Genomic DNA, 16,645 nt, shown 5'->3' on the forward strand with positions numbered 1-16,645 from the left:
GACAGAAATCAGTAGTTATACAAGTTGGTCAAGAAACAGTTTTGTTTGAAAATAGCAAGACATGGGTTGATATTTAGGGGGTAAGGTAGATCACATGGGGTTTATTAGGTGGTACTTAGTTTTTCTCTTAAACTAGTTGAGAGAGTACAGCCTTTGACGTGATGGGGAAGGTCATTCCACATTCTGGGTCCCTTGATTTGCAGAGCATTTCAAGTTGGTTAAGGCACACTCTTGGAATATCAAATAAGAATAGTCCAGTACGAAGCAGTCCAGTGCTTCGGTTCTGGAAGTAGAGTCTAGAGAGTTAGATGGACCACCTACCCAACAGGTCTGGGACCTGTGTAGGGTAGGTGTAGGGTTAAACAAATCATACAATCCCAACTGAGTCTTTACCTTGGATCAGGTGTGTACTGCTACTACTTGCCTTACCACGTCTTCTACAGGATCTGCAACAACTATGGGATGGTTACAGTCCAAACCCAAAGCTAAAGCATTGATCAGTATTACTTCTATCCCTTCAATAGTAAGATGGTCTACTGTTGCCGATATACACCTGCCATTGAAATATGGTGATTCCAAATGAACCTCTACTAAGGGGGCAACATATAAAGTGGAGGGAAACCCATCTATTATAACACTTTGCTTTCCTTCAGTAGGCACTTGCTTGGGTAACGAGGCTTTTCAAACTCAGAGATTGGGCTGCTCCACTACCTCTGAGAATTACTACTAACCAACCACACCAGTCACTCGATACATACCCTTTCCAAGTGTCTGGGGCAAACAATCTGGGTTTCTCCCTCCTACCTGTCCATAGGGAGCGGGTGTGGTGTCCCACAACTCACCATAACCTCAACCTCCCTATGTGGGTCGATACCTGCCTTGTTCCTACACTTAGCAGACACGTGTCCTTTCTTCCCACATGTCCAACACACTGTCTCTCCTTGACCTTGTTCGTCTTGGGCTACCTGGGGTGTCTTCACGGCACCATGAGGGATGGTTCTCTCCTCCTGCTTATCCTTGGTAAAAGGTTTTCAGGAGGTCTTTGAAGCTTATCTTGTAGAGGGCCTATGGGTTAAAATGTATTCTTCAGCCATGGTCGCCGCAGCACCCAAGGACTCTACTTACTGTTCCTCCAAGTACGTTTTCAGAGTTTAATATGAGACTGATGGTATGAGTGAATGTGTGACTTTGTGGTAGTTAGTTTAGTTCATTTATTTATGCACCCTATACCCATCTTTTGGGCTTTGGTGGAAAGGGTTACAGAGGCACATAATGGGCTCAGGGACTGAACCCCACAATTCATTTAGCTAAGCAAGTTACAATCTTGAACTAGTTGCAAAATTCAATGCACATCGTCACATCAGCAATGGGTTCGAGATCGACCACAAGTACAGGTTCTAAATTAAGCAACTGACATATGTGGAGAGCTAGTGTCACAATTTATATGTTTGTCCTGCACACCGCCCCCCATCCAGTGGGCAGCGGTGGATAGGTTACAATCACTTAATTACTACCTACTGTTAGCAAACTGGGGATATTTGGCTAAGATTTCTGGTAGCAGATAATTTTGAATTAAATATTTACACATATCTGGAACATTTGTTATAAAATTGTCTCTGAATTCACGTATCTTTTCGCACTCCATCACATAGTGACGGAGGGTGTGCGAATAATTTTGTTGACACAGTTTATATTGGTCAGGTCTACATCCGCAGATAATGAGAATTCCCAGAGATGCTTGTAACCGAGTCTAAGCCAAGCAGTAGTAACATCTAGAAGTCTGCTGATTTTATTGGATGACCATAGATGTGTGGCTCCTCTTGCATGATAGTATGATGATAGATGAATTACTGGTGTCGATTTCACTTTGCCTCAGATCTACAAGATCTTGTTGAAGTTCTTGGTGTACTGTTGCTCTCAGACTGCTTATTGACAATCCAAAGTTATACTCAATTTCTCCTTTGAAGGCGGATTCTTTGGTTAACTTATCAGCTCTTATCATGTATTCGGACGCCAACATGAGATAGAATCCAAATGAAATAGACTCTGTTACCATCATTAATAATTTTGTTGTGTCTAGCTTCAGATACGAGCATGTTACAGTTATGTCTTAAAGAGTTAGGAGCAATTAAGGATGATAAAGAATCACTAACAATTAATGTATCAATTTTGTAGACTTCTACACATTTCAGTGCAAGAAGCAAGGCAAATAGTTCGGTCTAGGGGCTTCTGTGCAAGGGTAGAGGCCCAGTTCTGCCCGAAACGCTGTGCGTACTAGTGGCTTTACAAGAATGTAAATACTGTACTATCCAATGTATTCTCACAAACCCAATGTACCTTCTGTATATATATAAATAAATAAATAAATAAAGTTGTTTATACGGACTCCCCACTCAAAATATAAGCCATCGCCCATTGTCAGGACAACTGCACTTCCAGCTGCACCCGTGGGGCGGTGTAGGGACCATCAGTGTATATGATTTGAGAAAAAGAAGGCTCTGTGGACAGAGCATCAATATGGCTTAAGGCGTTGAGCTTTGCCTCAAGACGAAGCTTGGACTGATATCAAATTGATTCTTGGGTGGAAAGGGAGGGATTAAAATTGGAAAGGGGTGTAATCTCCCACGGTGCAGCAGGAAATTAGGCTAGCTCATCCTAACCCTTGTACAGAAGCCCTTCAGAACTTCTTTATTTAAGGTCAACATTGTTCCAAATGGATAACTAAAACTGGAACTGAACTCAGAATGTATCAGATTTATACTTTGTACCAAGAGAGACCAAGACTTGTGGTGGTGTAAGTGAATGTGAGGCTTTGTGGTGGTGTGAGTGAATGTGAGGCTTTGTGGTGGTGTGAGTGAATGTGAGACTTTGTGGTGGTGTGAGTGAATGTGAGACTTTGTGGTGGTGTGAGTGAATGTGAGCTTTGTGGTGGTGTGAGTGAATGTGAGACTTTGTGGTGGTGTGAGTGAATGTGAGACTTTGTGGTGGTGTGAGTGAATGTGAGGGCTTTGTGGTGGTGTGAGTGAATGTGAGACTTTGTGGTGGTGTGAGTGAATGTGAGACTTTGTGTGGTGTGAGTGAATGTGAGACTTTGTGGTGGTGTGAGTGAATGTGAGGCTTTGTGGTGGTGTGCGTGAATGTGAGGCTTTGTGGTGGTGTGAGTGAATGTGAGGCTTTGTGGTGGTGTGAGTGAATGTGAGACTTTGTGGTGGTGTGAGTGAATGTGAGACTTGTGGTGGTGTAAGTGAATGTGAGACTTTGTGGTGGTGTAAGTGAATGTGAGGCCTTGTGGTGGTGTGAGTGAATATGAGACTGTGGTGGTGGTGTGAGTTACTATGAGACTTCATGATGGTGAGTGAACATGAGTGCATAATGGTGGTATGAGTGAATGTTCTGAAACAAGAATGAGGCTACACCAAGGCATGCGTTATAATATTATATATCAAGATATCATTAAACCATAATCAACAACCGAAGTCTGGACTCTTAAATCAGCTTTACGAATCACTTTTTGAAAATAAACCATTTGCTTAATTTCTATAAAAAAAGGTTATATTTATATGTATGGTAACCTACATCTCTATAGTAGTATTAATTATATTGTCCCAAAATCAGGTATTGCTTCACGGGACCAAAAGATTGTCCCTCTTGATCGGAAAATGCAAATGTCAATCTTATTTTCAAGAGGGGCAGAAAGAGCTCAGCGGAAAACTACCGGCCGTTCAGCTTGACATCACACATCTGCAAGCTCATGGATAGAATCCTAAGAAAGGGAATCATTCACCATCTGTCGGTAAACAATCTTACAAAATCAACACATGGATTTATAAAAATTTTTATCCTACCTTACAAATATGCTCACATTTCTGGAAACGGTAACCAGCAAGTCAGACAAAGGCCTTTCGGTGGAATACATAGATTTTACTAAAGCGTTTGATAAGGTACCACATGAAATAAATCAATCAATAAATCTCGCTGTATAAATCTTTGGTGTGCCTTCATTAGGATTAATGTACCCAAGCATGAAGACCTCATCTTCAGGACACAGCTGCTCTGGAAAAAGTACAACACCGGGCAATAAAAATCATTCCAGAGCTAAGTCACCTCTCGTACGAGGAACGGTAGAAGGCCACAGGCCTAACACTGCAAACCAGGCATGGCAGGGCGGATCTCATTGAAACTTAAAATGCTGAACAATTTGTAGGTTGTTGATCCGGACAATTTCTTCAGAAGGTCAGATGTAACACAAACAAGGAACAACTGTTTCAAGCCCAACAAGCCACAATTTAGGACTGAGAACAAGAGATGCCTTTTCACCCATAGGGTTATAAACCCATGGAACTGCCTACCCGCCGAAGTCGTAAATGGAGAAAAATCTGTTAACTTTTAAAGTACAGCTGGAAAAGATCAAGACAAATGTAGTGACCTTCGACAACCCGCTGGCTTCCTGTCCTCGTCGAGGCCACTAGTGTTAGTGGCTCTCAGATAAGCCCAGGTAAACTCAGGAATGAAAGACTGACAAGAAAATTGCAGGCACATGGAATAAATGGTAGAAAAATAGATGGATAAAACAATGGTTAAAACATAAGTGTCGTGCTAAATGGGAATGAATCTGACTGGAGAAATGTGGTAAGTGGGGTACCACAGAGGTCCATTTTGGGGTTAACTCTTTTTGTCATATACATCAATGACATACATGAGAATATTACAAACCACATCACCAAATTTGCATATGACACAAAGATTTATGGTAATTAATGTTGACAACTGTAAGACAAAGCAAATGTAAAACATAGAATGGTGGACATTGCAACCCATGTCATAACTACCAAATTAATAACAATACATTACAGCAGATTGATGAAGAAAATGACCTTGGCATCAAAATCCACCACTCACTGAAAGTTGTACAACAGGTAGGAAGGAGCACCAGTCAAAAACTAACCAAACCCAATGGCATGACAGGGCAGATCTCATCGAAACCTTTAAAATACTGAACAATTTGGAGGCTGTTGATCCACACAATTTGTTCAAAAGGTCAGATGTAACACAAACAAAAAGCAACAGTTTCAAGCCCAACAAACCACAATGTGGACTGACAAAAAGAGATCATTTTTCACCCATAGGGTTATAAACCCAAGGAACCGCCTACCCGTCGAAGCTGTAAATGCCACAAGCTGTTAAATTTTAGAATTCAGCTGGAAAAGATAGTCAAGGCAAATGGGGCGACCTTCGACAAGCCGCCGGCTACCTGTCCTCATCGAGGCCAGTAGTGCTAGTAGCCCTAAGGTAAATTCAGTTAAAATGTTAACACAAATAACATAAAAACAATAAGTGTTGCCGGAAACGCTGCACCACATTACTGGATTTACAAACAAAAATATATAAACACTAACTATATAACCATTGTAAACATATGTTCTCGTATTGTTTTAAAATTAAATATTATTATTAGTTTTACCGTGCAAGAGGATATTAGTGGTGCGCAGCGGGGAAGTCCCGTGAGACAAGTGAGCGTCGAGTAACAACAAGTTGGGGGCCGAGTACCCACATATACTCCTTCAAGTAAGTTCTGGGAACTCAATATTTCTCAGAACTCAAGGTTGAGCTGGGAGTTCAACCTTGAAGAGGAGTGGATGGCTCTGCTTCCGCCTCGGCTATAACGGAACACACTTATTTGCCTTTTGGGTCAAAATGTTGCCGCCTGGCATTCCTCTTCTGCGGCCCGCTTTCTGACCCTAGGGGGCCCTATTGCCTGGGGTCGCAGGGAAGGTGATATAATTTACTGTTTTCTGGCGGGGAGTTCTTCAGGCCTAACTTCAGGCCAGGTGGTTTTCGGAGCTGGCTTGGCCCCGAGAGGTGCTGGGAGTTTGTGGGTCTTAATGGGGGTCACTGCAAGACATCGTTGAATTTTGCCCTTTTGGATTTTGAGTATTAAACGGGTTGGCATTAGCTGGTTGGCTTCAGTTTTATTTGACTACTCGTTGGCCGCGTGACACATCGTCGTCTTGGGTCACTAGGTGTTGATAGACAGTTTTCCAGTTGGCTGAGTGTCGGGTGGGTGCTATAGCTCTTGGCTCCCCCCGGGGGGGTGGGGGGGGGGTCACCTGGGTGTCACTGAGCACTTGCTGTGTAGTGCAGTTATCTGACATAAGGCACAGCAGTTTTTTTGTTTTTTTCCATTATATAGCTTCTGCAAGTAAGAGTATTTCCTGGCTTGTGGGAAAGATTGTACATGTGGCCCTCTGTTGTCACTGCCCCTAGTCCTGCAACATTAAGTAAGTTCTTTGCTGGCCTCCATTACTGCCCTTATTCCTTGCCAGTCATCTAATTTATTTAGCTGAATTTACCTGAGGCCATCATCTTACTAGTGGTCTCAATGAGAATAAAAAGTCATCGGCTTATGAAAATTTCCCGTTATTCCTGCACAGGCGCAGTAGTTTCTGAGAGATTTATTTTGTCATTGTTGCCATTGACAACGACAACCTAATGCCCCCATAATTTTTGTATTTTTTAACACCTGGGTACTAGTATAGGCTGAGGCCTATACAGAAAATTTTAGGGTGAAACAAACATAGCAGAAATCCAGTCTCTGTCATCCAACTGAACTGTAAGTCATAAAGTATGTGACAAAGAGGCTCCAAGTCTTAGAATATCTTTGGTGTGAAGTTTGCGAGAGTCCTTGATGTACAGTTGCATGTGGTCCAAAGGGAGGGTTTGGAAGGGCCTTAAATTTTTGTGAATGCATCTCTGTTGATAATTCTGGGCTGGATTGAGCCTTCCACCAGTAGAAATAAATCTTGGTGCTACAGCACATAGCATGTCATTCAGCCTGACTATGCAAGATCCTGGCATAATTACCTAGCAGATCTTATCATATAGAGCAACCAAATGAGAAAAAGTTACTTTTTCTTTTCTGAAAAAGTGATCACTGGATAGGGATAGGGAAAGTGATGGACGCCAGCAAAGAACTTGCTTAATGTTCCAGAATTAAGGGCAGTGACAGCACAGGGTCACATGTACCTTCTTTCCCACGAGCTCAGAAAAGTGGTTTTCATATACAGTTCACTTAGTTTTATTTATTGTTTTTTTTAAACTGTACTGGACACAGACATTCTCTAACATTATGCCCGAAACGCTTTGCGTAATAGTGGCTTTAGGCATTGTATGTACTAGCTCTATCTATAAATCGATCAATCTTTGTGAAATCTCTTGTATATATGTACCTTACCTAAATAAACATTTATTTATTATAACATTTTATTATTTATAAATTTTATTGCAGAGGAATGGCTGCAGCAGAAGAAAAACCACCCACACATCCATGGGTAAAGGATAAGGTGCTTGGTACTGGAGGATTTGGAACAGTTACCTTGTGGCGGCACAATGACACGGGGGAAACAATTGGTAATAATGTATTTTCTTACACTGTACATTATATTTTTTATGATAAAGTACTCAGCTATTAAGTATTGTATCAGGTGTTTCCCATTTGTTACAAGTATTGTTTTAAAACATGTGCTTAGTTTGATTTGTGCACTGGACATTAACATGTTTCTAATATAAAAATAATTTAAACTAAACACAAAGAGCTTATTTTCCTAAGCAAAAAATAAAAATAAAAATAAAAAAAAAATAAAAAAATATTATCTTTAGCCTGTCTGCTTATGCTTAATCCTCTCACTGAAATCCAAGGCCATATTTTTAATTATTCAGTTAAATAAAAAAAATCCAAATTCCTTAGCAATACTTGCTTGAAGTTTGGCCATGTGGTCTTTTTGCTTTATTTGTGGCAAGTCTAAACAACATCAATCAACCTGTCAGCTCAACCAGCTCACTGCATAAACTGTGCCAGTGATCACTCTGCTCATTCTAGGTCCTGTAACAATTTCAAAGTAGAGAAATCCTCCCCTCCCGTCTGCAACTGAAATTCAAGTACAGTACAACATTTTCTTCCCAGGACAAATGCAAATTAAAATACCTGGGCCTCTTTTGACCTATTGTATCTCCTCCCTATATAATTTTTGATCGAGATGGGTGTTTACTCTAATTATGCCATGCGTTTAATCAATATTTATTAATGTGATTGCAAAATCAAATGATCATTATACCATAATTGCATAAGAAAAAATAGTTATACTTGTTAGCTTTTATCTAGTGTGAAACCATATTTATTTGTTTACATTTTACCAGCCTTGAAAAAATGTCGCTGGGGCACTCCAGGCACAGGCACAGAGAATATATTAACACCAAAACATGTCGAGCGTTGGGAAAAGGAAGTGGAGATCATGAACCGTCTCGATCACCATGCAGTTGTCAAATGCTTTCAAGTGCCATCTGAGCTGACTGGGCCCACTGGGGATTTACCAATGCTTTGCATGGAGTACTGCAGTGGGGGGGATCTTCGGAAGGTATGTTGTTCCTTATAGTGTTTTGATATGCTTGCCCCAAAATTTCACATTAATATATACTGTATTGTATTGTACTGTTTTTCCCCATGCATTGATTTTGCAAGTGGCAAATTATAACATACAGTATATATTTTTATAACCCTTGTAGCTATTCCAAAAGTCAAGCATGCTTAGTGATTTAAGGAAGGTTATAATTGACCCAACTTCTGATCTTAAGAAAGACAAGCACAATTCATTTGTGCTTGCACAAATGAATTACACTTTTTCTTGTTTTGTTTTAAAAGAGCATGGAAGAAATACATTGATTTATTTATACCAAATCCCTTCTTAACTTCAGAAAACCTTGTCTATGACTTTTTAAAAGAACATTAGATAAAAGAAGCTGCAGAAGGCCTCTTGGCCAATGCAAGGCAGCTCTCATTTATACCCACCCCAAATACACTCATAAATATATCTGAACCTACCCCCTTGAAAGAATCCAGCAGTCTCATGTCAATTATATTACTGTACCTGGTAATTTGTTCCACAAATCTACAAAACTTTTTCCAAACCAGTATTTATCAAAGTTTTCTGAATCTAAACTTATCCAATTTGTATCTATCAATTTGTATTCTATTTTGTGGTGTTGTATTTAGCATTCTGTTAATCCATCCCATTGCTCATTAAACATTCATGTGTATGATTACAAGAGATTGTGTACACAGATTTGTCATAGAGCAGTAGGGTACAGAGGTAGAGGTGATACCCAAATATCATAATAACAAAGTTATCGCAAATAACCGAACTCAGTTATGGGCTCACTATAGCCCATGCTACATGGACATTTTGTTTTGAGTAGCCAAATCTAAAACAACAACAGGTACTTTACCTTCTCAAACTGTCTTTCAGTATCTAAATGTTATCAGTATTTTAAATAATAACACTGTACCCTGTTTCCCACTTAATCATCTGCAATTTAATATTCCTTTTCCCCTTAGGCTTCTCTTTCATTACCTGTCCTTTTCTACTGCTGCCATGTGTAACATTTTTACATGTTTGCTAAAGTACTCACCTAGTTGTGCTTGCGGGGGTTGAGCTCTGGCTCTTTGGTCCTGCCTCTCAACCGTCAATCAACAGGTGTACAGGTTCCTGAGCCTATTGGGCTCTATCATATCTACACTTGAAACTGTGTATGGAGTCAGCCTCCACAACATTACTTCCTAAAGTGAAAGTGGTACTCATTCTCTGCCCACAGTCTTTTTTTTCTGTACAAGCAAGTGGTGAGTGCTTCACTTGAGTGGTAGCATGTAAAATTCTCTCAACTCGTGTTGCAAGTCCTTCAAAGGTCTTTAATACAGAATATACTTGGTAAAGGCATTTGAAATATCTAAAGTAGATTCCATTTGAGAGAAGCCCCTCAAGAACGGGAAGTTCCTAGAGAATAAAGCATCAAGTATATAACTAGAGTAATGGGTTAAAATGATGTGTAAGCTGGAATTCTGAGGCTGTATAAAATGTTTTTGCTGAAAATTCTGATCATTTTGGTTCATGTACGTTGCTAACAAGTAAAATATTTTTAGTAAATTTTTCATCTTGCTTTGTATACATTACTTAAGGGGCTCGGTGACTGTGCACCAAAATTTCCTCAAAGACACTCAATTATATTGAGTAATATCTTCATGGTAAATGCTCCAACTTTTCCTAGTAGATCAGCATCATACCATGAACAGAAAAAAAGTTAAAAAACAAAATAGAAAAAAAAATCACAATTTCAAATTTGGTGTCAAAATATTAGTATGTAACCAATTGTTATTTTATTCAGTGTGGTCTCAGAATGGCATATAACATTCATGTTTCATTTTGCAAAATATGTTTGAGAGTATAGTTTACTGTAAAACATTTTTTCAATGTGGCCATCCAAATATGTGCCAAATTTAAACGCAAAAAAATTATAACTCAACATTATGGCTTTATGACTAAATGACAAAGTGATTACCTTAGAACTAAGAACTTTGCACATGTATAAAAAACAGTGAGAATCGGTCAGAAACAGAATTTTTGACAGTGTCTCAAAGTTGAAAATTCTGTTCATAGAGAAAAATGTAGTTAAAGTTCTCGACAAATGTATATAGTACAGTACACTGTACTTTGAATTTATGACATATCTTGTAAATTTTAATTGAGATTGCTTGGCATTCGTACTTGAATGTGTGAAAGTTGTAGTCAATGTGTTGAAATGAAGTCAAGAAAAAATAACCCCCCAAAAAACTAAATATATGGATATGTTAGGGATAACTGGAAAATAGACACTAGGCCCCTTAACTGTCTAACAGTAGGTTAGACATATATATGAATGAGATTGAGTGGATATAAATAGGAGCTGCCTCGTATGGGCCAATAGCCAATCTGCAGTTACCTTCATTCTTATGTTCGTATAACAAAACATGTATATTGCAGTAACTTTATTGCCCATATATAAGCGATAAGGCCCTCATCTGGTCCTCATTCATCAATACAATCTAAATAGACAAAGAGAATAGAATTTGAAATCTGCAAATAAATCTGCCAAAAAAATATGTCAACTTTTGCCACCTGTGGTTGATTAATTAACATGTTGGCCAATTTTGTTCCAACTTCACATGTTTAGTGCTGGGTATACGTTCTCAAAGATGTAAAAGTCACAACAAAATCCGCATAGAAACAAAGGAAAAAAAGGGGAGGGGGGTTGCAGCTTTTCATACAAAGTAACATAAGAATTATTGCCACTGGACAATGTATTTATATGATACACAATAAAATACAGCATAACAACATACTAACTCATTATTATGCATGAAATCTGGCCCTCCTGGTGGCACCAGCTGCATATCCACTTTGTAGACCCTCCTTACTACTATAGTACTTGTCTTCTCTGTGCATTGGATAGGTGTTTTGCATCTCTTTATGCCTGATTGCCAGTAAATAGGAGGTGTTATCGTTATTATCAGTACGTACCAGTTTCTGGCCGTCGCACACGCATTTATTTTGAAAAAATTCATAAAAATCCATTTCTTAACATATTGGGATGAAATTTTCATGACGCTGATGCCAAATAACAGGAGATTTGTTTAAAAAAATTCAATATTTCATATTTGGAAAAATTTTCTATGTCACTGGGCCTCCTTAAACAATAATGTCTATTTAATAATGTGGTATATATTATTTGGTATTCCTAATGGAGGATGTAACTGTGCAGAAAGATCTCGGAAGAGCGAGATATTTTCCCCCTCTTGATCCTAATGCAATTAACCCATACCAAGTTTTTTAATATAAACTAGATATATTTTTCTATTAAATGTTTAATTTCAGGTGTTAAACAAACCAGAAAATTGTTGTGGTATGCGTGAAGCAACTGTCCGTGCTTGTATACGTGATATGACAGAAGCTGTGGCATACTTGCACTCGATGAGAATTATCCATCGAGACCTGAAACCAGAAAACATTGTCCTCCAAGATGTCGATGGAAAGGTTTGTCAGGATTTTTTTTTTTAAATCAGTAATTTTTATTCCTTTTGCTGTTTCTTCTTTCCATAAGAAATTTTATGCATTAAAAAAATGCAGCATCCTGAGCTGCATTTTACCTTCACATGAATTGTCATGAATTACTCATGACAATTCATCATGACAATTAATATTCCTACAATTATAGTACAGTACAATATTGTACTTATAGCAACTACTGTATTTGGATGAACATTAAATAATGAACTGTTGCAATCTAGAGTGTTCACATTTTGTACTACTGTGTCACTGTGTAGGCAAAATAAGGCAAACAAATAATTTTAAACATTCCTAGGCCTAGGAATTTTTTTTTTAAATTTTGCCCCGAGGATGAGTTTATTGGGCAGCGCACTCATCCTGTGAGTGGACACTGCCATAGCAGCATGACAACACTCCCCAATAGGAAGAAAACCCACTGGTTGTTCATCCTATCACTTGTACCCAGACACAGCTGGACTTGCTTAACTATTTCAAGTGAACAGCTCCTCAGACTAGAAGATTAAAATCTGTCAACCCATAAAATCCTACATTATCTTGATCTTGCGGGTGCAAAATGGGGGATCTTTTAAGAACGGTATCAATATTTGACAAATAGTGTTTGCCTAACTCAAACAATGTGGGATTTATTATTCTACGCATGTTTCTAATGTCTCTCAGGTGTTAGATATTCACATTCGCGTAGATAGTGTCCGTCACTCTCATCACAGATTCTGCAACTCCGCTGATCAACTGTTTCCATTCCGAATCTTCATGGATATTTGTATCAAAGATGGATTTTCACTATTACTGATTCTCTTCCACGTCCTCCTCTTCGTCCATGATGATTGGGATTGCCAGCTGCAAACCATGTTGTACCATTGTACAGATTCACTGGTTTGTGCTTCTATCCTCCTTTCCTCAATTACCTTGTCATGGTGATGTTGCCTGACAATACCTCTAATTTGTAGAAGAATCTTGGCCTAGGAATGTTTATAGTGCATGTACTATATTAGGTCTAAGATAGCTTATATTAGGCCTAGGATTGACCTTTTTGGAGTCCAACAGTCTGTCTTTGTATGTTTGAGCAAATAGTTGCTATAAATATTAACATTATTGGAGGATGGTCTGTCACATGTACTAATTTGCTCTAATGCAATGAATTGGATTAAAATAGCTGGCCTGGTGATAAGCTTGGCCCAAACCAGTTTAACTACTTGTCCTTTGTTTGCCAGGTCTCATGTCTTCTGCCTTTCTGGGCTGGTTGTCCCATTTTTTTTTTTTCTCTCTGGCTGGTGCTTTGGGCCTCTGATTCTGGGTCTCGGTCCCATATTAATTTCTTTCTGGGGTTTTCTAGTCCTTGGGTCTGGTAGCTGGTACTGGGAGCTCATGGAAACCCATGCCTGGTTTCTTGGTGTCCCTCTGGGGATTTGGATTTTGTCCTGGCAATTAACTGTGTTTGCCTCCGCTTCAAGTCCAGGGGTGCTTTGGACAGCCCCCTTGATTGATAGTCTTTGGCATTGTCTGGAGTGTAGTCCGCCTCACCACTTATGTTGCACTTCGGTGTTGGGTTCATGGTTGGTGTTAACCATCCAGACCCACCTCATCTGCCAACTTCTTCCATGGGGGAAACACTGGTTGCCTTTTTGTTTACACATTATTATTGTATTAAACAATGCCAGCATTCTTTACCTAGACCCCATTGTGAGTTAGTTTGGGGAGATACTTCCTGAAATCAAGTACAGTATTGAATATAATGAGATGCTATCTTCTAGTGGGCCTCACAATTGCTCTGCATCCTTGCTCTGTTCCCTTTCCTGTATAGTGGAGTGGATGTGTTTGAGTAGCTTGTGAGGGGTTAGGCTGGAGGAGCTCAGGATGACCTGGACTGCCACCTGGTGGCACTCCAGTATATCGGTTATTATTTACAACCATTTGCTTGTTTTGTCGCACTAATACTTTTTTCTTTGATCCTCAGCTCCCCTTGCCTCATAGGGAGAGTCAGATTTTGGTCCTGGCTCCTGGTAGGCAATTATGGTGGGTATCAGGACTAGTGCATCTTCCTAAGGCATGGCAATATTAATGCTTATCTCATGGAGTATACTGAGAAACCGACAGAAGAGGGCATTTCATTACATGCAATTCTGAATTTTTATCATTGCAGCTGCTTGTTGAAGATTTATAATACAAAAATAAGTAAAATTCAATGCTAAAAATAATTAACTGACAGTAAGACAGTACTATTTATAACTTGATGTTTCATGAAAATTAATAATTATAAAACTTGTATTCCAGACAGTGTATAAGCTTATTGACCTGGGTTATGCTAAAGAACTGGACCAGAGTAGTGTGTGCATCATTTGTGGGCACTCTCCAGTACCTGGCCCCAGAGCTGTTCCTAAGTAGAGATATACTTGCACTGTGATTACTGGAGCTTGGGTCTAGTCACACACGAGATCATCACAGGCGTCAGACCATTTCTTCCAAACATGACACCGGTAGAGTGGTGAGTTGTCATGCATTGGTCAAGCCTTTATTGTATTTTTGTTTTGTAGAGGTTAACTTGTTACATACTTTATTTTTAGAATTGACCTATATGTAAGATTTTGCTTAATAAATTTGCTTATAGAGCATGGGAATTAGTAACACATTAGCATACCCAGCGCGCCACCCCTCAACTATGCGATTTGGGTCCCAGCGTTTCACGGGAGCGCGCGTTAATTCTGAAAAGTGTATACTCTCCAACTTTGTCACCTCAATTCTCATCCTACGAGATTAAATTTGGTATCATTGTGTTCGCAATAGAATTCTCTACAGCACTAAATGCTTATAAACTCCAAAAGCCCAGCTAATTACCCACAGCAAACAGAGAAAGTGCGAACGAGTTACCCAGGAGCGGGCAAGTGATAAAATGTGTTCACTCTTTTCACTCTGGTCACCTCAATTTTCGTCCTAGGTCTTTCATTTTGGTATCAATGGGTTTGCAATAGAATTCTCTAGAGGAACATTAGCATATAAAATAAAAAAACCTGGTCACGCTCCACCCGCCGACGAGTTGAAGACGGGCCACGCGTTAACCGCGAGTGCGCCCAGACGCCTTCCAGCTACACTCCCAATTCCTGCCCACAAATGTTTAGTATTTAGTATTTTAATATATTTAGTATTATAGTTTAGTATTTTTTGTGTAGTAGTTGTACATCACATAAGCATTGTAGATAGCCATTTGCACAAAATAGAAGGTCATTTTCTTCATCCATTTGTGAGTTTTCCTTATGAAGTGATAATATTTGATCATTTGGTCAAGTGATCAACACCTTTCATGTTTGTATTGTAGTCACAGATTGCATTCGGCTTGTTGACAGTTACCAAACAGTCCCCAAAAAATCAGATAAAAACCTGATTTTTGTCAATTATTTTAGTGGACGACGCAGCATTGCGTCATCCCGAGATTACCGACAGTAAACGGATGACGCAATGCTGCGTCATGCCCGGACTAAAGTGTTAAGGAAATATGACTGGTTATAGCTTAATTGCTCAGAATGCAGTTTAATGATTTGTGTAGTTAAGTGTAATAGTTCAAACTAAATTCTATGGTTGGGTATTATATTGTGTTCAACTTAAATATTGTTCACTCAGTTTGGGACTATCCTGTTACTACCTCTAAATAAGTAGACTAAGGAGGTGGGTGGCAGATTGTAGAATAAGGAGGATGGGTAGCAGATGGTAGACTAAGGAGGTGGTGGCGTGAGTGGCCAAGCTTCTGACTAGGACTAACACATGAGCTGGTCACCTCCGGGTCTCCCCAAGACCCTCCATCCTGGACACCAGATCCTCCCTGCTAACTCCATCCCCTCATTCCCCCCACTGGACCCCTCCTGGCTGTACCCCTCTCAGTTATATAGACAGTATTAATACCGTGGGCTTCCTTGCTACCAGCTGTTGAGTTGGGGGGCAGACTTCCTGAGCGCCTGTCATTAAACTCTTTGTTTACTGACTAGTTGCGACTGTGAAAACCTGATTGAACGTGAATGCATGACTGACTGTAAATGTCTAACTGGTTGCTATCACAACTGTGAATGCTTGAGTGCCTTTGGTTATGACTGCCTGTGACTGGTCTTGACTGAATGCTTGTCTGACATGTTGTGACTGACTGGTTCTGACTGGCTGCCACATAACAGAGGCAGTGAAATGTGTGAAAGGAAAATCTGGAAACAGTGATGCAGATATGAAAGTGTTTAAGGCGAGCAGGGGACAGTCTCGCCTCCCCCCCCCTTCTCCTCACCTTTTCCATACAACACCACCTCTCTTTCCTCCTCACTGTTCCCTCCCATACACCAACACCGTCCTCAGTAAAGGTAAAGTGCAGTTGAATGTTCACTTTACTTTATTTATGGTTTATATTTATGCCTGATTGTTTTGTGTATGAAAAATATGAGTAGTATTCTGTATAAAATGTATTTTCAAGTTAATATTTTTGGGTGTGTGGAACGGATTAATTCATTTGACATTATTTCTTATGGGAAAATTTATTTCAGTTTACAAATTTTCAGTTTATGAGCGTCTCTGGGAACGGATTAAATTTGAAAACCAAGGTATCACTGTATAGTATAAAGTTTAAGGAATGTCATAACACTAGTATTTTAAAATGGTAATTTAGAGTTTATTTCCAGGATGAAGCGAGTACGAACAAAACAGTCTCACCACGTTTGTGTGTATGAGGGACGAAATGGTGAAGTACA

At 39.5% G+C, this 16,645-nt stretch overlaps 1 protein-coding gene across 1 annotated transcript in view; it reads left to right on the plus strand.

Annotated features, from left to right (window-relative positions):
* Positions 1 to 14,312, plus strand: part of LOC138354347 (inhibitor of nuclear factor kappa-B kinase subunit alpha-like) — a 153,611-nt gene extending 139,299 nt beyond the window's left edge. The window contains exons 3-6 of the mRNA XM_069308507.1: positions 7,286 to 7,407; positions 8,194 to 8,411; positions 11,739 to 11,897; positions 14,202 to 14,312. Coding sequence (XP_069164608.1) covers positions 7,290 to 7,407; positions 8,194 to 8,411; positions 11,739 to 11,897; positions 14,202 to 14,312 — 606 coding nt within the window. The 5' untranslated portion in view covers positions 7,286 to 7,289. The remainder of the gene's footprint in view (positions 1 to 7,285; positions 7,408 to 8,193; positions 8,412 to 11,738; positions 11,898 to 14,201) is intronic.
* The last annotated feature ends 2,333 nt before the right edge of the window (positions 14,313 to 16,645 follow it).

The sequence above is a fragment of the Procambarus clarkii genome, chromosome 62 (genome assembly GCF_040958095.1).
Source record: "Procambarus clarkii isolate CNS0578487 chromosome 62, FALCON_Pclarkii_2.0, whole genome shotgun sequence".
Classification (NCBI taxonomy): Eukaryota; Metazoa; Arthropoda; class Malacostraca; order Decapoda; family Cambaridae; genus Procambarus; species Procambarus clarkii.